The 27,334-nt window shown below is 37.5% G+C and overlaps 1 protein-coding gene across 12 annotated transcripts in view; it reads right to left on the bottom strand.

Annotated features, from left to right (window-relative positions):
* Positions 1-27,334, bottom strand: part of CACNB2 (calcium voltage-gated channel auxiliary subunit beta 2) — a 312,930-nt gene that overhangs the window by 104,554 nt on the left and 181,042 nt on the right. For 10 of the 12 annotated variants that reach the window (XM_015585644.1, XM_006906994.3, XM_006906993.3 and 7 more), the window contains one exon: positions 7,138-7,257. In XM_015585644.1, the coding sequence (XP_015441130.1) occupies positions 7,138-7,257 (120 nt within the window). Of the gene's footprint in view, positions 1-7,137; positions 7,258-8,072; positions 8,584-27,334 lie in introns of those variants that run through there. The other 2 variants (XM_006906995.3, XM_015585651.2) reach the window with 2 other exon arrangements.

The following is a 27,334-nucleotide window of genomic DNA, read 5'->3' as shown; positions in this document are numbered from 1 at the left end:
GGTCGGGGTAGAGGCGCAGACAAAGCGAGAAGGATGAGAAAGTAAAGGGAAAGATGGCCGTGACTTAAACTTCGTTATGGAGGTGAAGCTCCATATTCAAAGAAAAACTTACATGGAAGTCCCACTGTGTTGAATGAATGGAGAGAGAGCTGCTTTGTCTGAATCTGGGAGAAATACACAGAACACACCCTGCTGGGAACCCCTTTGCTTCTGCAGCAACTCCTGAGGAACCCATCAGTTTGAAAAATAGTGGCTTGTCTAAAACAATAAAAGCCAGAAGGTCAGAGGCTAAACATTGGGTTGAATGGACTTAATAAAAGGCCCACGGACTTGATTAGAAGGTCATAGAGACCGTCAGGAGAGAGACAGAAACAGAAATAGGTTTCAAGGAAGTGGGGAAGACATGGAAGAAATGGAAGCAGAGAATATAATGCCTGGTGTAATTAAAGTGACAGGGAGGGAAAGAAGGGTTGTTTATTTTAAAAGTTAAGGAGACATTTCTTCTTCCGAAAGCATTGCTTCTTACGAGAAAATGAAGGTGCGTGGGGCAGATGGTTTGCAGAAGATGGCTACACCAAATCCCAGAATCCACGCCCTTGGTAGCTTCCTCCCACAATGACTCTAAGTTTAGCCACTTGGCTTGCTTTGATCAACAGGACATTAACACGCATGACACAAGAAGGGATGTGACTATCATGTAGTGGGACCTGTTCTCTATTGATGTGCTTGTCACCCTGAGACCAGCATGAGAGCGGGCCAGCCAGCCCACTGGGGATGAGAGACCATCCGGAGGAGAATGAGATACCCAACTGACAACTGCCAGCCTGCAGACACACGCAAGAGATCACCTGGTCACCAGTTCACCTGCCAGCCAGCCAGTGACACAAGGATGAAGAGATCTGTGACCTAAGTCAAAATGGTGGTGACTTCAAGCTATTAAACCGTGAGCAGTTTGTCCTGCAGCAAAAGCCATCTGAGAGAAGGAATGAGGATTTTTCTGATGTAAAAAGTAGTACAGGAACCAGAGCCGCAGGTACCACATGATCGTAAATGCTCAGAAGTATTTCAAAATGCTACGAAGCCACAAACTGTCTATAACGAGCAGTAATCACATGGTGAGGTCATTATTGTTGGTATTATTATTATTGTCTACGAGCCCTGGAGATGAGTGAAAGACTCACATCACCAATGGCTGTGCCTGTCATGCTTATGAGTTAACACAGAAGCTAACCCAGGTTCAGGGAGCTTTCACACTTTTTATAGGTAGAAAAAATGCAATTTAACTTAATGTGTATTTGCACAATAAACCAACTCATGCTGCTGGAAGTTAGACATATTTAGCCAGTTTTCTAATTCTATTTGGAAGGTAATTGTTATGAGTAGACAACCAACAATTTTTCAATACAAAAATTAAAACACGGCATTGAAATCAACGACAGGAAAATCATGCTAGCTTCAAGTATTTCCTTATGAGTGTCTGCCATACTTTGTGTTTTCTGTTAGGAGATCTCTCTGCTGGATTTATCTTTTACCAATTAAATGAGCTTTTTTTTTTAGCTGTCTAGTTTAATACCTGACACATGTTCTTTAGATTCTCTCCATTAGTGTATTTTGTGGAGTGAAGAAAGTAGGCAATATAGGCATCAGCATATACTCCTCTCCTACCTCCCACATAATTTTCTCAATAAGACCCATTTTAAAAACCATGTTTAACATTTTTTGAAGTAAAAAATTCATCTTTGGGTTGAAGGTGAATAAACACATTCAAGTTTCTTCTTTCTTCTGAAAAGGATAGTTAGGGGGATATTTCTAATCGGGTAGATTTCTTCCGATGCCTCGTTATGGGAAATATTTTTCTCTTTTACAGTATGTTTATTGATAAATATGAGAAATAAAACATAGTCAATTGCACATATGCTTCCTCCTGAAAATGTGTGTTTTTTAAAAAGAAACCCACAGATATAAAGAACAGAAAATAAGAAGAGATTAGGCAAAAATATTGAATATAGAAAATAATGGACAGTGGTAATTAACAGAGTATAAAGAATGAGAATGTAAAATACCAGGAAACTGGGGACTCCTCTCTAGGGACACTGACCAGACTAAAAGGAAAGACAGCCCTCCCCACCAACTACCCTATAAAAGACCAACAGTCAGGAAGCTCTGCCATCACACGTGGAACTTCAAGTCAGTTTTACAATATTTTGCTTTTAATTATGAATAGACAGGCAAGAATCAAACCTTTGAAGAAAGTCTCCAGTATGTAAAAATAAAATCAAATTTTAAAAGTTTCAAAAACAGTGACAGTACAGAAAACTTAAAAAATAGTCTTAAGAGACACAGAGAAAATATTATACTCATGGAATAAGAACAGGAAGCTAAAAAAGGAAAAGACGAGAAGAAAGCTCTTGAAAGTTAGAATTTTATAAAAATAAAAATTCCAATACATGGAGTGGAGAAAAATTCAGGTGGAATAACAAAAAGACAGAGGGATCATAGGGAAAAGCTGAGGAGAGAAGAAAGCTCTAATCACATGTGTGACAAACTAGAGAACTAGAAAAAGAAGAAAATACAGTAGAAAAAAATTAGCCAAAAATTAGTCACTTTCCAGAACTGACTAGCCCTTCACAACAAATGAGAAGCCCAGCACAATAAATTAATAAGACCTACGCCAAGGCAAAATTTCAAAATACCAAGGAAGAACAGTTCTCAGTATATTAGAGAAAATTTAAAAGCCACGTCCAAAGACCAAGTGACATCCAGTAAACATATCAACAGTGCTGGAAGCTAGAAGACAACAAAACAATGTCTTTAAAATTCTGAAGGAAAATGTTTTTAATACACGAATACTATACTCAGCCAAACTATTAATTGTGAGGCCAGAATAAAAACGGTTTCAAGTTGGCAAATCTTTCTCTGTAAGATTCCATGTTTTTTTTTTTTTTTTGATTTTTGTTTTTTTGCTGCCAAGCATTTCTTCATGTTGGCCTTTACTTACATTTCTTATTAAGGCTTTGAGGCATTTCTCACTTCTCCACTCTTCACTTTCTACATCATAAGCTAAACTCTATCAGTCCATTCTGTAAAGTCGTTTTAAGCCATTTCTATCTCTGCCAGCAGGGTGCAGTATTCTCAAATGCTCACAGACCTCTATATTTCCCTAAAGTACTTCTAGTCTACCTCTAATCAGCATGATTTAAGGCCAAACTCTACTCCCTAGACAAACAGTAGAAGCTTTTTGCAAGCAAAAGATCTGCCTGTTTCTTCTTTGTGGCTCTGGCCTTGCAGTCCCTCTACTCACCAACTGTGACTAATAGAATTTCATTCATATAGTAGACATTCACTCATGAGAGGACAATTGACTTAAAATTTCATGTTAATCCATTCTACAAAGAATCCCACACCGAACCTATTTCATCTCTGCACCATTACCTTCCTCATTCAGATTCCTCATCTCAGTCTCCGCACATTGGCCAGAAAAGATCATTTGGGGGGAGTGAGGGTGACAAGAAAATTATTCTTGCAATCAAAAAAATATGATAATACAATCCAGTAACTTTAGATATACACATGCAAGAAATAAACATTTATGCTCACGTAAAAACTTGTACATATGTTCACAGTAGCATTATTCACAATAACTACAAGATGAAAACAACCCAGGTGTCCACCAACTGATAAATGTGATATAAACATACAATGGAATATTACTTGGCAATAAAAATGAAGGACTGATACATACTATAGCGTGGATGAACACCGAAAACATTATATAAGTGAAAGTAGCCAGTCACAACAGACCACCTACTGTGTGATTCCATTTACATGGAATATCCAGAATAGATAGATCTATGGAGACAGAAAGCTGAACAGTGGTTGCCTAGGGCTGAGGAGGTTGTGGAGAACGTGGAGTGACAGCTAATTTAGAACATGGGATTTCTTTAGGGGACAATGAAAATGTTCTAAACTTTACTGTAGTGATAGTTGCACAACTGTAAATATCCTAAAAAGCAACTGAATTTGTATACTTTCAATGAGTGCATTATATCTCAAAAAAGCTGTTTCTTCTTAAAAAAAAAGATCAACGTAGAAATAAATTTACATGTTACTTGTTTTTAAGGCAGACACAAAGAGCACCTGCTTAAATAAGGCAAGATTTGCAAAACATGGCAAACCAAACAGGATCAAAACGTGTCTTGGGGACCAGAAAATGCCAAGTTAAAACACAAGGTCATGTCAGTTGATATTTATTTGCCTCGAAATTAATACAGAATCTGTTCACCATAAAGTTGAAGAGAAGCCATAACAAAGTGTAGTAAAAAGTCCTGGGTTTTACTGGAAGCACAGAGTGCCTGGTTATATAACCTTTTGTAGGTCACTTAATTTCAAACACCAGTGTCTCTAGCTCACTACCTGTCAATTAGTTTATTTCACAGACGTATTAAGGCAATTAATGGATAATGTAGTTCACATTTACCGAAGGCCCGGATCTGGAAGCACGGCTGAGGTTTATTCCAGGCATTTGCACAGACCTATTTTATGTGATCTGTAGGGTTAGTGAGTTAAAGCATCCACTTATAAGATCTGTCTGAGAGATGCTATGATTACAAAATAAATGTATAAAACTTTTGATTCTTTCAAAATAAATGTGCAAAGTATTTTATACTATCTAAAATTAAGCAACAAATTCATGTATTTTTAAACTTGAAGGCTTCATTAAAATAGGTCTCAAAAAGGCATGATGGTATAAAGGCATGGTAGAGGGGAACAGAAAAAAGTAATCCAATGAATGAGCCATCTACAATATTTGTTTGCATTTCTTCTTTAAGGATATTAAAATTAATAAACCAGACTTACCAAATCATGACTTTAACACAAAGAAAAATTACATCCTAGTCCTTCTGTCTTCTTTCATAACATATTTAAATTCTCACTTACCTGAGTCTAGTTCATTTGCATACAACAAAGGTTTAAGATATTGACTTAATTTTAAGGAAGAAAAATGGATGTAAATAAACTATGTTCATCAAACACAGGAAACAGCCCTTCTATTATTTTTCCCTTTGTTTTAAATCTTCACTTTCTTTCATCTTCTATGTTATTTGTAACTATAAGTTTTTTAGTCTATATAACAAATAACATGAGCCCGGTTTGATTTAGGACAGATATTTTGATCAATGCTCATTGGAAAGATATTTAAAAGTTCTATGCAGATGTGTCACTTAACTCAGGACTTAAAGCAGTCGTGGACAAAAATATGCCAATCAGATAACCAAAGACTAAACACCAAATCTACTAGAATTTGGGTTGTATGATGATGTGGTATCAATACGAGAAACTGTTTATTTTGCTATGTGAAAATCACATGAATAAATTAGTACGAATAAAACACTCTTACTTTGGGAATACAAATGGTTATTTTTTGTTCCTTGACTTTCCTTTGCACCCTGGTGTAAAATGTAGAATTTAGAATTCAGCTTCTAAATTGCAACCTATATTAGCTACGCTGCAAACTTGTGGCAATTAACTTCACTAGTCATACACTGATTATTTAATTTTCTTCACTGTTTAATGTCAACTTTAGAATTCTTTTACTGTAGTAAGAACGTTTAACAAGAGACCTATCCCTTTAACAGATTTTTAAGTGCACGGTATAGTACTGTTCATTATCATAGGCACAATGTCATAGAGCGGATCTCTAGAACTTAATTCATTTTGTGTAACTGAAACGGTACTTCCTGCCCCAGCCCCTGGCAACCATCATTCTGCTCTCTGCTGCTGTTAGTTTCACTCCCTTAGAGACCTCCTAGGAGTGGAATCGTACAGTGTTTGTCCTTCTGCGCTTGTTTTATTTCACTTAGCATAATGTCCTCCAGTTTTTTCCATGTTGTCACATCATAATGTTTTCAATGATTAACTTTGATAGAGCAGATGAATTGATGGTAGCTGGGCCACACCTTGCTCTATCAGCTTCCCGCTCCTGTTATTTATGGGTTGTCTGGCAGTCAGGACTGTGTCACATCTGGAGATGACTTCCCTGCCAGCAGAGGTGAGAACATTGTTTTGATGTACAGAAATACTGCTTTTTAAAAGTCATGGCCTCCTGGCAGGTCCTCTGTAAACTACTATGGCAGCTGTGCTAGAAGTCATGAATATTACATAAGGGCCGTCCATGCTTTCTGAATCTCCAAGCCATGATTCCCATAGCAACACAGAGATTTTACTCATCTCAAAGATGCAGTAGCCAGCAGAAGTAGTCTAATGTTATCCCTCGATTTTTTCTAGCAAGATCGACACAGTACTGATGCTTTTTCAAAGCAATAATTTTTTCAAAAGAAAACCAAGAACCGTGTTAAAATATGTTCATTTAAAAGTTACCGAGTATGACACACACGCAGGTATCTTAAACTTGAACAACAATCTATGCTTTTGAAATAGCTGCTGTTCGAATTCCTTCACGGGAAAAAAGAATTCAAATCATGACGATTAGTGAAATGAAACACAGTCTCTGCTAAATTCTGTACTTAGATATTTCATGTCTGATTTCCAGTCCCCCTTCCCTGTATATGCACTTTATTATCATGGGATGAAGAAGAAATTCTCCAAGGGAAGGAATGTTTTCAACTAAGAAGAATCCTTTGTTGCTTTATTTTTGGAAAGCGTAATATAGTCCATTTTTTATAAATATAAGAAAATCCCATTACAAAGCATCTATGGAGTAAAATTTGTGGGAAAGATTGCTCGAACATCAAAATAAACGTTAGCTTGAAAAAAGTTTGTTTTTCTAAGCAGAGAAATGGTTTTCTGGAAAAATGAAGTAAAATCATTTCGATATTAGGTATAGTTTTTCCTCTTTGTATGTTCAGGGATTCTTTTGTGTGACTACGTAAGCCATCTACCCACAGAAACAAGTTCCTTAAATAATAAAATATAAAAGGCAAGGCCACTCTTCTATACCGCACTTCCTGTTTCTACCCAGGGAAGAAAATATTTCTTGTACCTCTATTTTAAACCAGACAATGAAATACTGTAAGAGCCCAAACATATGTTTTAGGAGAAACTTCCACAGGTGGCCCATCACAGTCTGGGCACAACTGGCAAAGAAAGAGCTCGGCTGGGAAAAAAAAATGATTTTACCTTTGCTTTTTCCAACTGGGCCTGTGCCTGTCGCTCTGCTTCTCTGCGCACTGCCTCCCGGTCTTCCTCCAAAGAAACATCTGAATCGGATGGACGGCTGGTGTAGGAGTCTGCCGAACCCTGGAGAGAAAAATGTACAGTTTAAAATAGATTCTGTCTATGACGTTTGCATTGGAAATGTTTCATTGACACCACAGTTAGCTTCCTAGATTTTGCTATAAGTTCCTGAAAAGAGGAAGAAATAATCCATCTCGTGGCAAACAGTCTAGAAAATCCCGCTCTGGCTTGCAGACTATTCACTAGGATGTCTGTGCCTACCAAGTTACCATTCCTTCTCAAAGCCTTATGCTGCAATTCCTGTCCTTTCTGGAAGCCAGAACAGGTTCCTCCAGAATGAAGCCGGCTCCATGGTGCAGTGCAGGGCTGAAGGGCATCGATGGGTTTCAAGGATAGCTTCAAGAACAATCCACACACTAAAGCAAGTATTTACAACCAGAAAGGAGCCTCTAATTGAAAAAAAAAAAAAAAATACAAGAAAGGCGAACGCATTACAAACTTGAACTCTCCAAAACATCACTACCATGAGTCGACTCCCACTTTAATCTTAAGCATCCTTTTGTACCTTTTTATTCACCTGATACCTTCTCCAACAAAACTGCAACAGCAGCCAGCTTCACCCAATCTTGAAGCAACACATTTTTTCAATAATACTTTTAAGTAGCTATTAGCAAAACCTGTCAACAGAAAACACCTGCCAGAGATATCTCCTATGGCAATAAATCACGACATAGGAAAAGGAGCTCAGAAAATTATAGGACTCTCCTTGGCTCCCTCTCTTGCGATCAGAGATCACATTACTAAATAAAGGAGCCCGTGCCACAAAAGCAAAGCAAAGACAAAATAACGTCTCCCCAAACGAACGCCCTGGAGCTTACACAGATATCCGAATTCTTCAGCCTTCCTCCCTTGGCTCTTTTCAGAAGCCTGATCCAGGTGGCCTTCATGAGCCAGACAGCGGCTTTCTCATCCGCAGCTGCAGCCCTGGGCGCAGATCCTCAGTGCGCGCTGAGCCCAAGAGGACAACCCCTGCTCCTTTCCCATCCATGCTCGGGGCAAGCCCCTCTGCTGCGCCCTTTCTGCCTCCGGGCTTTCACTCCCTACCCCGGAGGACTCCAATCCTAGGAGATGCTTATTTTCCCATTGCAGCGGGGGAAACAAACACTCGAATGCTTTATGTTGCTTTAAACAGAAAAAAACGATTCAAGTGCATTCAAAGACAGGCACCAACTCGTTCTAAACTTAATGCATCTTGCTACCCTGAATATTCTCTTCCCTGCTCTTGGATTGCTAAAGGAAATTAGTTGTAAGAGAATCTGAAAACAAAAATAAAAACAAAAAACAACGTATGCAGTGACATTTGCAAGTGCAAAGTTCAAGCCTTATCTTCAGAGATCTGGAGGGGGAGGGCCCGGGACGCACTCACCCGCACTGGGCATGCTCCATAGGTAGCCTTTTTTACGCAGATGCTCACATCATACATACTGTTAGTCTGTGTCAAATTGCCATTTGCATCGGAAATGTAAATAGCTGGAAAGGGTTTGGGCTCTATAACAACAGACACATAGTCTGTTTGTCATTTTTATGTTCCAGGTAAAACATTCTCTCCAAAACACAGCATGTTTTCCTTTAATGATTCCTTTCCATTACCCTGCTTACAGAAAGTATATCCCATGCCCTAATTCACAGAGAATAATATATACGTTACTGGACAGCAAAAATCAAATAATGCTCATCAATAATAATACCATACTGTTCTTGATTGCTTGTGACTCCCCAAACAAAATGCAAGAGATAAATTTTCCTATTTAATTAGGACATGAAAGTAATCACAGCTCCAAGCGATGAGTTTAACCGAGCTCAAAATGACTTTGAACCGCTTCTCCAACTGAGAAACTACCATTTAAAATAAAGTCACTGGAATAAATCACGGTGTGAATTGCTATAACAATAATTATGAAATTTCAAACCCTGGTTGGTTTATTAGCTTGAGTTAAGATTCATAGAACAATTAAGTCCAAACGCTTCTTATAAATAAGGTGACTGAGGCTTAAGAAGATACTGGTTAGCAATTTCCTGTACTAACGGAATTACATTTTTATAGTCTATTTATGAAGAAATACACACTTCCAGATTTCTTAAAGTAAACAAAATTCTAACACTGCAATCCAAGCTATATTTTTGTTTGCAGTGGGGGAATTATTTTGTAAAGGTTTATGCGAATGAAAGGCTTTCTTCCGAATGATTCCCTTTTTCTCTCTCTTCCTTTCTTCCTGAACCCTCCTCCTTCCTTCCTTCCTTCTTTCATCCTTTCAACTCTGGGCTAAGACCAGTCTTCATGGCATAAAGGTTAGAAAATACCATTGAAGAGTGGTTTTAGAAGAAAAGTAATAGATCGAATGCACTGTAAGTGTGGGATCATTACATAAATTAATAAAAAGATTAGTTCCAGTGTTCTGAAGTGAATGTAAAATGCATGGGGGCGCGGTACAAAAATGCAGTGCGATTTTTTGCTCAAGTAAAATTCCGAAGGGGTATATGAATCTTTCTACGCAGACACACAGACTAGGGGCTTCCTCATCTCCCCCAGAGGGTTTATTATTGCAGGAGCAGCACAAAGGGCCTCAGACCCCACTGTCACAGTGCTGGCATTTTAGACCCAATCACCCTGCCAGAGGTTCAGGTCACAGCTCAGTGACAAAACAAAGTTTCTATCGTTAAGAAACCCCCATAATGAGAGGAAGGGTATTGAGACACGCATGAGCGCACGCACACGCACACAATTTATGCTACTGTTCCCTTTTAAACAAGATTTAAAAAGTCTTTTGCTAATAATCAGATGTAGCTTTAAATTGCAGTCATTTTGAGACCTGTTTCCAAGTTTAAATAATGAAGTGGTTAAAAAAAAAAAACCTCTACATTGGCTTTTGACAATAATTTTTTGACTGTGTGCGACAATAGATTATCCTTTGACTATTTTACAACATGAGACATGACTATGAACCGATGTTTAATGTAGCTCATGGAAGGAGCCACATCACTTGCACACCTTGTATCTGTAATAGTATATACTTTCAAAATATTTTTCATCATAGAAGTTAAATGTACCCACTGTAGAAAGAAAGAGACACAAATACGGTCACCTTACATCCTCCCACCAAAGACAGCCCCTAATAAACAGCAGCATGTTTTAGCCTCCAGAATTCCTGCAGTTTTGAAAGTCACCCTCCCTACATGTGCATCACAACCCATCTCCTTCCTTCTGAGACTGCGGGTTTATGCAGTTAGAAGTGATATATCTAATTAGGCTTGGCCTTCGGTACCATATAGACTTTCTGGGTCACGTCGTCGTCAGAACAGCTGGCAGTCATTTCCATGAACTCCAAAACAGGTTCATTACGAGATGTGCTCGATGTCTCGGGTTCCTACGATACAATTAACTGGACTTCCGTAGTTTTCATCCTTGCAGGTATGTCACGTGTTCAGCTACCCACATTTCCTTTGCTACATCTTGTCAGTCCTCATCGTACAGTTCCAAAATGCATTTTGCGGTCTACGAGCGCTCACCCAGCATCTTGTACTTTTATCTTCATAACTCTTACTCCAAATATGTGTTCTTTGTGTATAGGAAAACTTAATTTAATTAGCTTAACTAATGCTTTCTTTTTTTCTCTTCAATTTCTATCTTTTTCCACTTTTATGTCAAGTATTTGCACAAAATGCATTCCCCTTGTCCTTTAGCACCTTTTTTTTTTTTTTTACTTACAATGCTTCCTTTTTTTGATGTTGTACTCTGTTTTGTGGTCATATATATTTCCAAGATTGGTTATCTGACGCGTTCTTGTATTTTCTCTTTGAAAGCCAAAAGGATGAGTCATAAGCCTATTCAAGAGTGGCACTTTTGATCCTAAAGTGGTCATCTATTTCTGTATAAAATTCTCATCTTAAGTCTAAAGCAATGCTCTTGGGCAAAATCAAGTTCTCATTGTATCCTGAGCCTACCGAATTCTAGATGAAGCTATGTCCCCTCCAAAATCCTCAAGATTTCAGATGGCCTCCTCATGTACAGGACTATGCTGAGCCAATGGCAAGTTGGACTTCAATTATTTCCTCCGACCTGACATGGTACAGAAAGATGTTGCCATACTGGTCAGGCCCACATTTTAAAAATAAAGCAAAATGGGATAGAGTTTGAGGCCGAGGACCAAGAGGAAAGGTCTGTTTCTTGTGTCATCTTCTGGCGTTGGCTGGGGATGATAATTCTTTAATTTCTCATATTGTTATCTCTTTACACAATCTAAAAGAATTTTTTTTTTTTCTGTGAAGAGATCTGGATCTCTCCAAGAAAATGCATCGCTACCTACCCGCTGCTTTGTTGGTTTCTTCAGAAACAAAACTGTAAACTGTTTACTGATAATGAGCATTCCCGACTCTAAAAACTCGAACATGATGTAGGCTACTGAGATGGAGTAATTTTCATTACTATGGTATACTTTAGTTTGCAAATGTCACATAATTCCTATTCAAATCCATCCCATAATGGAATCTCAAATGTGACTGGCCTACCATTTGGCTTAATATCAAAATATTAACAGAGGTAAAGGTAATCAATCTATGTCAGTTCCTCCTTGTGTGGTACTTTTATGATTACATAAAAGCTAAAGTGTTAGCTTCAGTTTTCTCAAGAGCATAGGAAAATTTATAAACTTCGTGTGGTTACAGTACGTACTGATGAAGACGTTAAATTTTACCAAAAAATAAACCCCAAAAAACAAAAACACGCATTTAGAACTGCGAGTGCTGTTACTGTTAACTTAAATGTTGGGAATATGATTGTAAAAAGGATTAAAACTTTCTTTCCATCATATGGCTTGATATTCTAGTGGAGGAGACCAGTTTTTTAAAAAGTTATCAAAAAATGATTACAATGAGAAAAAATAAAATGGGCCGAGGTCAAAGAATGATGGTGGGAAGATGCTAATTTAGTTTGGATGATGTGATGACACACAGATATTTATGCTGAAACCCAAAGGATAAAGAAAAAAAGTTCGCCCTGTTGAGAAAAGAGACGTCCAGGCAGAGGGAACAGCACATGCTCAGGCCCTGAGGACAAGGGATGCTTAACAGTTTGTGGAGTTGAAAAGAGGTCAGTATAGCTAACGTGCTACCTTTTCGGGAGTAATTAAGATCTCCCCCTTCTCCCCTCTCCCCATTCTTTCTTCTCCCTCTACAGGTAGATAGATACACATGCAAGCACGCCTAAAATACGGATTCTGGGACTCCTTTTCGTTTACGTGGCATCGCCTCACAGAAAAACTCCTTACACATATTTGATTTTCTTAATTGGAAGTGGCATTTAAGTTGTCAGTAAATTCCACACTATTGGAACATTCGTGTTTTCTGAGATTTAAACAGAGGTCTCTAATTTTCTTATAAATCCAGCACTATGTCTTAAAGGTAAAGTCAGATAACTTTTGAGAGTTTTCTATATTACGTTACTAATGAGGGGAATCAAGTTATTAAGATTAGACTGTGTATGTGAATGATAATAATCACTCATTTTTAATAACTGCAGCTTTCACTGTGCTAGGCACTGTGCTGATTCACAGCATTACATAGTTTAATCTCTAATGATCTTATTTTTAATGATGAAAAAACTGAGGCATAGAGAAGTTACCTGATGGAAGTTACAAAGCTAATAATCGATGGCAGTAGGAGTTAACTTTTAGCAATCGGAATTCAAATTCCATGCACACATCAGTTCATAAAAATAAAAGCTACAACATATTCCTACATGTAACTGATGTTTCTATTGACCAAAAGCATCTTTCTGTCTGCCAGGCACAGACATAGCCATTTCCAATGGTCACAAGTGTCATAATGACGTCCAAGTTCATAGCTATATCTTTCCTAATCATTCTCTCCCTCTCTCCCCGCTCCCCTATTCCACCCTCTCCCCAACCCCACATTTTATCCTCTAAATTTTATCTTCCCAAAAGGCACAATGAGGGTACAACGAGGGTTTAATACGACACGGATAATTTCTCATCCTTCAACATAATGCTGTTTTGTGGAAAGAAGGATTTGAAGAGTTGCCTGCCACCCTGAAATTTTTCTCACTTCGAAGTAGCTCAAATTGTAAAGTATTCTTTTCATTACTTATCTACAATGTAAAGTAGATAAGTAGAACAGGAAAACAATGGAAGTCAAGAAACCAGCTATTTAAAATGTTCTCTCTTCCTTAAAAACGAACCTAACTTGGCAAGCTGACCTTCAATAGCCTCTTTGGCAGTTAATCTTGCCTGAAGCTGGTGAGAACTCAAGCATCATTCGGGTTAACCTTTCAGTTCAGTAAGAACAGTTGCTAGTTTTCAGCGCTGAAGCTGAAGTTATTAAAAAGTAAAAAATGATAGGTCTAAAGCTCAGAGATGTGACCAACAAATCTTTAAGAGTAATGTATCAAAAACACTGTCATTACCAAGTTATTCCTTAAAGTGAGGGCATAATGGCTGTTCATATTTCATAGAAGAGCTCTGTCCAATATTCACAAATTTTGACAGTCAAAAAGAACCCTTTGAAAATTGGATGATCAATTTTAATATTATTTTGATTTAGATATAAAGCATAAGATAAATAATTTCCCTTCATAATTATCAAGCATAGGATAAATAATTATATTACTGCATTTTGTGTATGTGTGTCTGTTGGGGGAGTTTTTTAGGCCTTTAATATAAATTTACAGATGGTGATAGACAAGTTTTCATTCTTGTATAATTTCTTATGAAAAACTTTAAATGATGAGAATGGGAACGAGTAGGCAAAAAGCAGAAAAATAGTGCCTGAGAGAATTGGACTTCCTCAAAATACTGCTAAGAATTAAACTGAATGAGGGAAAAGGAGTGAATAAATCGCACGTAGGAAATTTTTGTATAGCCATTCCTGATGGGTACAGATACTGCTAGAAACTGTGTGGACATCACTACTTTTAGTCTTTCTACTTCAGTATTCCAGTCAGCATGCACACATTCTGTATTTCTCTCTGCCTAGGGAAGGTTTCTAACCTTCTCCTGGCTCCATTTTCTCTGCCAGCTCCTATCCCATTTCTTTGTTCTTTGCAGGAAAAAATGCCTAAAAGAAGTTATCTCTACTCACGCCAATTCATCTCCTCCATTTCTCTCTTAAACTTCTCTTCCACCATTCCACCCAAACTGCTCAAGGTCATCAATGATATATGGCTAAATCCAGTGGTTAATTCCCAGTGCTCATCTCACCTAACCTATCAGTAGCATTTAGCATGGTTGTTTAATATCACCCTGTCTTTATTCACTTTCTCAACTTGGCTTCCACGAAACCACTCATTCTTTGTCTTTCTCTCACCTGCTGGCTGCTTCTTTGAAGTCCTATTTACCTGTACCTCCTCTTCCATTCATCTTCTACACCCTCCCCTCACACACATGACCTCCGGATGTCCCTCGCGGCACCAGGAATGCTCTGTCCTTAGATTTCCACACTACTACCCATTGCCTCCTTCAAGTCTTTGCTCAAACGTCACCTTCTCATTGAGGTCTTTGGTGACCATTCTATTTAAAACTGTAATCTCCACTGTCCCCCAGGATCTCTCATCTCACTCACCCTGTTCTACTATTTTTAATAGTGTTTTTATCATCTAACACGCAATGTAATTTACTTACTATGTTTATTGTTTAGTGTCTATCTCCCTCCAATAGAATATAACATCCATGAGGGCAGAGATTATTTACTGTTTTATTCACTCTTTTACCCCAAGTGCCCAGAATAGTGCCTGGCACAGAATATATTCTCTATAAACATTTGTTGAGTGATTGAGTGAGTGAGTGAGTGAGTGAATGAATGAATGAATGAATGAATAGGGTTACCAGAGAGAGAGCCTATTCTCTCTTACATCCTATATCTTGAAGGTCTTTCACTATTCAGAGGCCTCCTTAACATTCCTAAACATGTCTAAATATTTTTAAATATTCCTAGGTATTCTCATGTCTCTTCCTTATTAAAATAAAATCAACAGCTACCTGATGGACCCACAGTGAGTGGCCAATTAATATCTTCTATAGTAAACAAAAGCATCAAACAAAGACTTAGGCCTGAAGATATATTTGGTGTTTTATCGTAAACCTCAACAAATACCAAATTCATTAACTTAGTGTAAATGTCAACTAGATAGGTCAGTTGATTAAATAAATATGTTCCATAACAAACCACTCAAAAAAAAAAAAAAAGATTATAGTTTATGCAGCATCTATCTTCCAAAGAATTTAAAAGAGATTTTATATTTTGAAAATATGATTAGTGTTACTTTCTATGAAGCTTCTTTTCCTATTAATTCCACTTCTTCATTCCAGGGACTCAAAGTTCTCATCTTAAAGTTGCTAATGACTCATTGTACAACCATAGGCAAGTCATGTAAATACCCTCCAGGCTAATTTTCCTGTCTATAAAATGAGAGTGCTAAATCAAAGCTACTAGAAAGAATATTCTTGAAAAGTTTCTTACAGATGGTTGAAAATACGTTATAAATATAACATATTGTGTGACTGTTTAAGTACTGTTACTTCTCATTCACTACCCCATTCTTATGGGGATAGAGTTTAAAATCACAGCAGAAAACGTGACTACACATCTTCTAGGAAGACAGGATGTTTAAAAAATCCAGCCAGCATAGAAGGAAGATATTTTTTTTCCAAGCAATTTTGGGGTAATCCATTCGAAAGGAGTGCAACTGACTAACCGGACAGGTATAAAACTCTGGGACAAGTGGTCTCTCGGTGACTAAATAAAGGTCACATCAAGAGATGACATGTCTGGCTATGAACCTTTCCCCGAGTGGTAGCACAATCAAACAATAAATCTTGACTCCTGCTTTCCAGGGTGAATGCTCCCAGGTGCAATGCACGGTCAAGCCACAGGTTAAAGGACAGTCATCATGTGTGTCCTCCAGGGAACCACAAGGCTGTGAAAGGGGTATATGACTTCAGTCCTTAAAGATCTGACCCTTGAAAACTTTCTTGGCACATACAGAAGTTAAACTAATTGATAAGAAAAACTGCAGGCGATCAATAGATATAGACAGAGGTTATGAATAGAAATTTCACAAATAAATCAGTCACAAGCATCTAAAAAAAAGTGTTCAACTTCACTAAATTAAGCACAATACCACTCCCTCATTAAATTTGTAGTCTTTGCAAAATTCCAATTCACAATGTTGTGAGGATACGTTAAAATTGATGCTTTCAACTTCTTGCTAGTTTTTTGACTTTCACGTAATCTTTTGGGAAAACAATGTTTTTTTAAAAATTATTTGCATATGGATATGTATCAGATTAACATGGATCTAAACTAATGATTTCACTTCAGAGACCTATTTTAAAATTCTTAAATTACAGTCCATACACTTAGTAGATTATTACTCCACTTCAATAATAGTTACAAAGACTAAAGAACATTATAGGCAAATGTTTATGATGACTATATCTGGTAAAAAAAAAAAAAAGCCTAAATCTTTTCTATAAATACATAAACTCATGTATGTAAAAATATTAGGAGTACACAAAAATAATGGAAGAGATAGGGTTGGATTGGTTTTTCTTTTTCTTTTTTTTTTAATTGCAGTGCTAATTTAATTTTTTTGTGTAGTGTTATCATTTTGGTGAATAGAAGTAAAAAGCTGTTTCCTATTATAATTGAAATGTGTAACAAACTACCCTGAAAATATTTTTGATGTTGCAAAAAGAAAAAAGAGTTTTCAGATACGTGTTTCCTCTAATTGGTTGATTTAACCTTGACAGGTTTTTTTTGCATGTGAGGAAGAACCGCAATCTTTGCATCCTGAAAGACTATGCATATTAAAAAATAAAATAAATGTTGATGCAGGAATTATATCAGATAGGACACAAGAATTAAAAGTACTTAGATATAAAATTTTACAGTATTACATTTCTCTGTAGAAAATGTAGTAAGATGATTATTTTAAATGCCCATTGAAATACGAGGCCTTTCTCATGTGACTGTTTAAATAAGTTTTTGGTATTAGGTTAGATACTTAAGCAGGCCAAATGACTCAGTAATTTGGTAGTAAATTATTTATATACTGCTCTAAAAGTCTAACCTTCTAGAAAGATAGGACTTTGTTTCAGAGAGATTTAATATTAAAAATAGGCTACACACGAGAGATTTGGCTGGAAAAGGGCCAGTGTTATGGAGCATTTAGTAATAAAGCGCCACAAAGTACCCTACTGACCTAAAATAGTTAATGCATCCCTTTAAGCAGCTATCTTACTTTCAGGAGGTGATTTAAGAACTGGAATTGGTTCATATCAATTTATGCTTAGAATAGGCTGCAAATTTTAGATTGTTTAGCCAGAAATGTGCTATTGGTTGCATTCATAATAATTTTTTCGAAGATGATAGCATGAGAAAAATACATGAAAGTCTCACTCCAAAAATGGAAGTCCAATCCTTTACAAGTTACCCTTTTCTGATTTCTACAAAGAACTAAGTACAAGAATATGTCCACATCATGTCCAGAGAGATGTCTGAAATGGGAGGACCCTTACTGCCTATGGCCAGAAGGTAAGAGTCACATCCTGAACACATGCTGTTTAGAGAACAATATTTCTCGGGACTTAATTTTGCCTGCGTGAACCACATATATCATGAACACACACTAATATGATTCTAGCTTCACATTCCAACCTCTGTAGGCAATTAAATCCCAGGAAAATGAACTTTCAATTTAGGAAGAGAGGTAGGGGCTCCTACCTGTTTATTCCTGACAATAGAACCGAAGGACAGCAGCCTAGAGTATAATTTTCCCAGGTGGCACTGCATCTGGAGACCTGTTCCCAGCGGTGAGGATGAACAACTGTTTCTCTTTCCACTTGCAGAAAACTGCTCTCATTCTTGAGACTGACTCCCGGCGGTGCTTACAAGCAAGGCAGCCCACCCTACAGAGAGGACGTGACAGTTTTCCCCACATAGGTGGAAATGTGCTAATTAATATAAATTTTGGATTACCTAGGGATTGCACGAAGAAAAGACTACACATTTTCTAAAAAGTAGGATCCTCTAGTTGGGATATTATTTATTGTTTTCCTATTCATATTTTCTGTAGTCATCTGAAAAATAACTTGCAAAAATTAGTTCTCCTAATTAACAATTTTTTACTTTTTAAAGTAATTTAAAGCATAGGACCATCCTCAAAATAGTTCCTTATCCCCACACAAGGAATGTACTTTGGTTCTCACCATTAAATTAATACTCAAGGGTTTTCAACCAATACAATCTTTTCTTTTTGGTAAAGGCAAAAACAAAATGAAACTATCACTTGGTGAATAGGTCAACATTTAAAAAATATTTTTTCAAAGAAATTAGGGACACTGTTGTTCTTGAGATAAAAAGCTTTAACTTCATTGAATTAAAACTAAAAATTTTAATCAGTTTGTTATAAGTCTTGAAGACATTATGTTGAGAATAATAAGCCAATCACAAAAAAGAAACTGGATCATCTTCTTATACTGTAAACAAGAATAGACTCGAAATTGATTAAAGACTTAAATGTAAGACCTGAAACCATAAAACATAGGCAGTAAACTCTCTGATATTACTCATAGGAATTTTTCAGATATACCTCCTTGGGCAAGGGAAACAAAAGAAAAAATAAACAAATGGGATTACATCAAACTAAAAACTTTTGCACAGCAAAGGAGACCATCAACAAAATGAAAAAACAACCAACTGGGAGAAGATATTCACTAATGATACATCTGATAAGGGGTCAATATCCAAAAAAGAACTTATAAAGAACTTATAGAACTGAACAACAAAAAAACAAACAATCCAATTAAAAAATGGGCAGAAGACTTGGATAGATACTTCTCCAGAAGAAATACAGATGGCTAACAGACATATGAAAAGATGCTCAAGGTTACTAACCATCAGAGAAATGCAAATTAAAACTACAATGAGATATTGCCTCACACCTGTCAGAATGGCTATCATTAATAAGTCAAAGAACAGCAAGTGTTGGCCAGTGAGAAAAGGATGTGGAGAAAAGGGAACCCTCACACATTGTTGGTGGGATTGCAAATTGGTACAGCTGCTATGGAAAACAGTGTAGAGGTTTCTCAAAAAATTAAAAAAGGATATACCTTTTGACCCAGCAAATGCACTTCTAGGTATTTATCCATGCAACCCTACGTTCATTGCAGCACAATTTACAATAGCCTAGGTATGGAAGCAAGCTAAATGCCCATCAACAGACAATTGGATAAAGAAGTTATGTTCATATATACAATGGACTATTACTCAGCCCTTAAAAAAATGAAATCCTACCATTTGCAACGACATGGATGGACCTACAAGTTATTATGCTGAGTGAAATAAGTCAAACAGAGAAAGATAAATACCTTACGATTTCATTTATATGCAGAATCTAAGGAACAAAAAAACCAAACTGATCAAAAACAGACTCACAAATATAGTGGACAATTTGACAATGGACAGAGGGGAGGGAGTTGGGGGGCTGAGAGAATGGGGTGCAAGATTAAAGAAGTACAAATTAGTAGTTGATAGATGGTCACAGGGATGGGGAGCACAGCAGAGGGAATGCAGTTAGCATTAATATGATGGCTGGGTGAAGGGTGAGGGGGGGGAGGGAGCGATTGAGGGAATCGTTTTATGAACTATATAGATGTCTAACCAATGTACTATATACTTGAAACTAATTTAAATAAATTTTAAAAAATCACCAAAACAAACAACAAAAAAGCCAATATTGTTATTGTTCCACTTATATGAGCTGTCACATCTAGACACAGAAAGCAGAATGGTAGTTGCCCGGGGCTGAGGGGAAAGGGGGTGGGAACTTTGTGTTTAATAACTGCACTTAATGCTACAGAATTATACACATATAAATGGTTAAAATGATAAATTGTTATGTATATTTGACCACAATAAAAAAAAAAATTTTTTTAACCAACATGGTTTCTGACAGAGATATCAGAGTAAGCCTCCAAACTTGGGGGGAAAAAAAAAAAGTGACAGAGAGCAAGAAGTTCTATTAAGCTAACAAATTATAACACGAAGTCAGCTCCAGGAAAGCAAGGACTGCTCACTTCTTTGTCCCCGACTGTGCCCCAGCTCCTAGGACTGTCATAGATGGGCAAGCACACAACGCATTTGTTCTAGGGGTTTAAGAGGAAAAAGGAGAAAGGGGAGGCGTTTCTGTCCCCCCGCCCCCAGTTTCAGTGAAATACAACTGACACACAGTGTTGCATAAGTTCAAAGTTGTATAGCGTAATGATTTGACTTACACATACAGTTGGCCCTCTGTATCCATGGGTTCTGCATCCGTGGGTTCAACAAACCACAATATTGAAAATTTTCAAAAATATTCAGAAAAAAATTTACATGGCTGCTGATGTGTATTATGTAGTTAGGCCTACTGAATATGTACAGACTTTTGTTCTTTAAACAATACAGTGTAACAACTATTTACATAGTGTTTACATTGTATTGGTTATTATAAGTAATCTGGAGATGATTTAAAGTATCAGGGAGGATGTGCATAGGTTATAGGCAAATACTACACCATTTTATGTAAGAGACTTGAGTATCTGTGGATTTTAGTATCTGTGGGGATCAGTCCTGGAACTGATACCACGCAGATACTGAAGGACTGTATTTTGAAATCATTACCACAGTAAGTTTACTCAACAACCATCATCTCAGATAGATAAAAAAAAAAAGAGAAAAAAAATTTTTCTTGTGATGAAAACGCTTAGGATTTATTGTCTTAACAACTTCACATATATCATACAGCACTCTTAACTACAGACATGATGTTGTTCGCTACATCAAGGGGAAGTATTTTTTAAGTTCAAGTTCACGCTCCCAATCAGCCCTAAACTGTAAGCACGCCGATTCTGGAAGGCTCTGACTACTGAATCACGGTGGAATCTATTAATTACAGTTCTGATTGATTAATTGATCTAAAGCCTGTACCTCAAATATGTTTTGTATAAAGCAATCAAATCTAGAGAAAGAAATTCTGTATGAGCTATATAATTATAAAAAAATCAAAGAACCTCAGATTGTGTCAGTGTTTTAGGTAACAATTTTATCATTAAAATACCCAATTAACCTTCATTCAGAATTAAAATGTTGACATATCACCAAGTATGCCGTCGTTAGTTGAGTAAAATAATTCAAATGTGAAAACTGACACATTTCAGGATTTGTATTCAGGCTGAGGGAGACATTTACCATAATTATTGGCTGGATTTTCTTTGTTGCCAGTTAATTTCATCTTCCCAGGTTTCCTGGTCTCTGCTCTCTGCACCCTCAGACGAACTCCTGGCTAGACCATCTCTCTCATGATAACACCTTCCATGAACAGCTAAAGCACAATGTTCCTAGATCCTAATTAACATAAAGATAATGACCCTACAAGACAGCCAAAGAAAGAGTTGAAGGGCCCCGTGCGTTTCGTAATAATCATCATCAGTCAGTTCCCAAGTCTGGGTAGAAATTTAAGCATAACATCCGAATTAGGAGCAAAAGTTAATGTTTGAGTTGGCAAGTCCTATTTTCAGGAACCTCAAATAAAATAGCTTTCTACGAAGGAGTATCTATAGTACATTCTCAAACTTTATGTCAGCCTCACGTAGAAAGCATTACACTTTTGCTGGTTTAAAATGACCTTCAGGTCCCAGATTGTGTCAGGGACCAGTCAACTACAGCTTTTGGGCCAACACCAGCCTGCTGTGTGAACTAAGAATGATGATTATGTTTTAAAGTAGTTGAAAACAATCAGCAGGGGAAAAAAAAATCTCATCAGGTGAAAATTACATGAAATTTGAATTTCAGTGACCATAAATTAAACTTTACGGGTACACAGCCACACTTAAGTTATTTACGTTTTGTGTCTATGTCTACTTTTGTGCTACAACACAGGAACTGAGCGACTGTGATAGAGAATACATGGTCTCAAAGTAAAAAATATTTATTATTTGACCCTTACAGAAGAAGTTGGATGACTTCTGTATTATATGATATGCCAGACTTAAAATTACATAGCTTACATCATATCGCTATCTAATTAGTCAAAGTATTCCTTACACCAATTCCCTTTTTTACAAGAGTAATTGAAAGGTTTAGTTTTGGAGGCCATCTACGTGGCACAAGAAATGACCTCCCCTTCTTATCACTCCCTCATCAAAATTATTTATACTTAAAGCCGGTACCTTAGTACAGCTGCTCTTTATTCCACTGACTGCCTCAATTGATGAGAAAATAATCTTCTTCTCCAAATCTATGTCCAAGGCATTTAGAAGCAACTTCATGGTGGTTTTCAGCATATCAACAAACAGGGAAAATTAAACCATCCTTCGAATGCAGACATATACAACACCATGTGCTCTGGCATTTACCATCCAGCCTTCACATCTATTGATAATCATGATCAGACTTATGAACATCAAGGTCATTGCTCAGAGCATGAGCCCCTGTACATCCCCCAAAAGGGTCAAGGAGAATGGAATTTTCACTTGCTTGCCAGCAGTAGTTTCTGACAAATACTGCCTTCCATTTCCCAGTTTCAAGGAACTAGATTACTTAGGGAAAAGAATAAAAAAAAAAAGGTCTTCTTCAATTAAAAGCTGCTTTTTCTAGCTTAAATTGCCTGACATTTTCCCAACACACAGCCATGAAAGCTCAATCCAAAGAGCAAATACTGTCTCTCAGAGGATTCATAAAATGATTCATTTAACAATGAAATTCATCCTCATTAACACATTGAGATGATCCTTGTCTTAATAAAGATGCATATGTCTTTCTCCTTATGGCATTGATACAGGACAGGGAGGGAGAAATCACAGGACAAAATAAAGAGGAACAGGACACACCACAGCGTTCAGCTTTCCAATCACTTTCAATCTCTAATACCAAAGAAAGTAGAAACTGCTCCTCAGGGTACATATTAGATACCTTTTTGCTTTTACCAAAGGCCTGACTTTTTAAAGAAGCTGTGTAACAAATACTAGATCTGATGCTTCTTAGTTGGGTGACCTTGGACAAGTTACAGAGCATCTTAAGGCTGAGTTCCTTTATCTGAAAAATGGAAAGGAAAGAGCAGTCAGTGCATAAAGTTATGATGCTAAACAATATTTGTAAAGGACAGTGCTTGTGCAGTAGCACTCAGAAAAGTGTCATTTAATGCTACTTTGTTATTTTGTTATTGCACAAGACATGGAAGGTTAGGTAAGTCATTTAGGGTGTTCAGCACTGTATAAAGAAAACTTACTTCAGGGACAAAGGACGTCAAAATATTATTTAGCACCTCATGAGCCTTGTCTAATTTTTTATTGCCTCTGCTTCCTCTCTCCAGCCCCCATTCTCCTTCGCTCTGGGCCTGAGGAGACACTTCCCTTTCTTATTAATTCAGGATTAACTTCTCAAGGTGATCCAGTGATTCTACTTCCCCCCTAGTTCTACCTGCTGCCTCTTCGGTCACTGACCTTCCTCTGAGCCCTTTCTACCTTCCTGGAAACATGAGATAACACCTTACATTCTACCCTGCTAGCCTGCCTTGTGTGGCTTTCCGGGTGGTCTCTGCAGCCCTTTCAACCTCAATCAAAACATTCCTTTATGTCTTCTGTCTCTATAGTTTCCTTTCCCTCTGCCATTCTGTCTACCTTTAGTCACTATTTCACCCTAATACACTTGTAATTACTTTTCCTTTACATCTATGCAGGCATTGCCATGCACATGGAAAAAGGAAAGAGGAAGGTTATTTTATTTTATTTTTTTACATTCACTTCTATTCCTTGATAAAAATCAAGATTTCCTCACAGGGTCTGTTCATTGTCTCCACATCTTAATTTTATTTTGGGGAAAAAATCAATGCTATCTTGGAGAGAACGCCAGTATAAGCGTGTACCAATGAAATGTGGATTTCGATAGAGAGCTACCGGATAAATATTTTCCCCAAAGCAAATCACATACCGACTAGGTTAAAAATCCTAACACTTTATTTGCTACATTAAAAACAAAACAAACCAAACAAACAACAACAACGACAAAAAAACCTCTAATGAAAAACCTGAAGGAATTTATAGGCTAATCCCGAAGACTCTGGAAAGCAGCTGGAGAAACCATGAGGGTGACCTCGTGAGAGCAGCAGCAGAGAACAGCGAAGGGCTCGGATTCTGCAGTCAGTGCTGGCCCAGGCTGCATTCTGGTTCTGCCTCTTATGAGTTATGTGATCTTGGGCACATTTTGAAACCTCCCTAAACCTCAGTTTCCTCAACTGTAAATTGTGGGTGGTAAAAATTTTTTTGAAAATAATTACTATATGTAAATTACTTAACATAGCACCTAACGTAAATAGTCCATAACTACCAGGTGCTATCATCCTCCTCAGCAGCCTTGCACAGCAGGTGGCGGTCCCTTAAGGAAGACTGTCCAGCTTGGTTTGGGAGAAACAAAAATAGGAATCGAGGTATAACAGTGGAATCAGATATAACAATCTGAGTTCAGGTCAGGAGGAAGCACAGTGCCTGGCTCTCAGTGAGAGTTCCAGAAATGCAGGATGGACGGACGGACGGACGGACGGATGGATGGATGGATGGATGGATGGGGAAGGGCTAGCCTCTGTCTCCATGACGGATCCTGACAATCTTTGCAAAGGTTCCTTATGCTCGTCTCACGGGGCAGGCTGCGGTGAGGTTGGCAAGTCTAGGGTAATGATTTTGCAAAGTCATGTTCTTTTTTCCCTAAACCACTGGATCTAGGGGGCTTCCTGCACTATCAGCAGCAAAAATCTCCAGGGAGAGTTGTACACATCTGTGGATAGGAGCTACATTACTGAGATGATGTTCAGCAGACTGTGGCTTTGTTGCAAGGACATTCAGCAGCTTCCAAGCAAGAGATGGCAGTGGGAGAGGGTGACGGTGGCCTCACTGGCGAGTTCCTTCACTCAGAAATTATAACAACAAAGTTATGTTCTCTGCAGAGCACTGAGGGACTCTGGATTTCTGATCTGTTCATTGCACAAAATGAAACCAGAACTGGTGTAATTTTCACTTTATGAAATTCCTTTTCAGTTCATCGTGGCACAGGCTGAGCAAAAGTTCTTGGTCCGCTAAGAGACACCCCTGCCACTCCGTCCTGAGCATAGTGTATAGCCAACAAAAAGGCAACACCCCTACAGAGTCAGGTGGGCCTTTTAGCCACACATGCTCCTAACGATGGTGATTATGATCACAGCAGCTGGCGTATGACACTAGCCGTGCACAAGACTACTGTTCTAGATGATTTACACATAGATTAACTACCTTAATCCTCACAACTCATGAGGTAGGTATTACTATGGTCCCTATGTCACAGAGAAAGTGAATGTGCTTATAATGTCGCACAGCTGGTAAGTGATAGAGCCAGCGTCTGAACTCAAGCCACATGGCCCCAGAGTCTACATTGACCAAAGTCCATGCAGTGCTGTCTTAATAGCAAATGGGCACCAAAAAGTACAATTCAGAGAGGTTTGGTGACCCCAAACCCCTAGCAGCATGGAGGCACAGGAAAGAAGTCAGTCATATCCTGGACAAGCTACTGAAACTTTGTGAACTTTTGTTTTCTTATCTATAAAATGGAGATAATAATATCAGACTCTAAATACATGGTGAGGATGCAACTTCAACACCGAGACCATTCCATCGTTTTGCTCCCAGCATCCTCAGAAATAACTACCACCAGATTCACTGGAAAATTTTGTCCTCTCCCAACTTTGTGCAGAGGAGTAAGGCCAATGCCCCACTGAACACTGGGATCACCATAGAAAAGATGGACAAAAGCCAAAAGCCAAACATTCATAAAGGACCAACAGTAATAATAGCTAACATTTAAACAGCCTGAAATGCATTAACCCATTTGGTCTTCACAATGACCTTACAAAGTGACAAGATGAAGAAACTGAGGTGCACAGAGTTAAGTAACTTACCCAAGGACACATAAGTAAGGAAGAAAGAAATGTGGCTAAAAAAGTTGAAAACAATTTTAACCTCAACAGTAATCAGATATATGCAGATATTTAAAACTTAGAGATATTTTTGTTTATCCTATTAAACATTTTAATTTTTAAAATTATTTTCAGTTTTAACTTTTACTCATTTTTAAAATTGAGATACAATTGACAGGTAACCTTTTTTTCATTTTAGATGTACAACATAACGATTTGATATATGTATACGTTGCAAGATGACCACCACAATAAATTTAGTTAACATCAACCATAACACTGTGTCACAACTTTTTTTCCTTGTGAACTTTTAAGACCTACTTTCTTAGCAACTTTCAAATATACAGTATTGTTAACTATAGCCTCCAAGTCCCCAAGACTTATTTGCTTATAACTAGAAGTCTGCACCTTTTGATCACTGTCACTCATTTTGTCCACCCCCACACCTCGCCTCTGGCAACCATCGATCTGTGCTCTGTATCTATGAGTTTGGTTTTGTTTATTTTTTAGATTCCACATATAAACAATATTATACAGTATTTGTCTTTCTCTGACTTATAGCACTTTGCATAATGCCTTCAAGGTTCATCCATGTTGTCTCGTGGCCGGATTGCCTTCTTTTTTTATAGTTGAATAATATTTCATTGTATCAAGTTAATCATTTTTTAAAGTGACAGTTAATACTACAGTGGGATGAACTCAAACATTGCTCGTGGATGTCTAAATTAGTACATTTCTAAAAATCAATATTGGGATGATCATTTCATAAGTTGTATAAACATTTAATCACTATATTGTACACCTGAAACTACTACAGTATTGCATGCCAGTTGTAACTGAAAAATAAAATAATAAATAAAAAGCGATTTGAAAAGACATACTACTCTTTTAAAAGTATATATTCAGTAATTCTCTATGTGAAGATGCAGAGAAATATTATGTATGAGAATGTTCACCATGGGGGGAGGTGTGTGCGTATGTGTGTGTGTGTGTGTGTGTATGTGTGTGTGTGTAACACAATTTAAATATCCAACAATGGAAGAATGGTTAAATTAGAAAAAGTACTTTGCAAATTACATTATATGAGCACGG

The sequence above is a fragment of the Pteropus alecto genome, unplaced genomic scaffold (assembly GCF_000325575.1).
Source record: "Pteropus alecto unplaced genomic scaffold, ASM32557v1 scaffold11, whole genome shotgun sequence".
NCBI classification, from domain to species: Eukaryota; Metazoa; Chordata; class Mammalia; order Chiroptera; family Pteropodidae; genus Pteropus; species Pteropus alecto.
The sequence above is the reverse complement of the archived record's forward strand: the minus strand, read 5'-3'. Positions and strand labels throughout refer to the sequence as shown.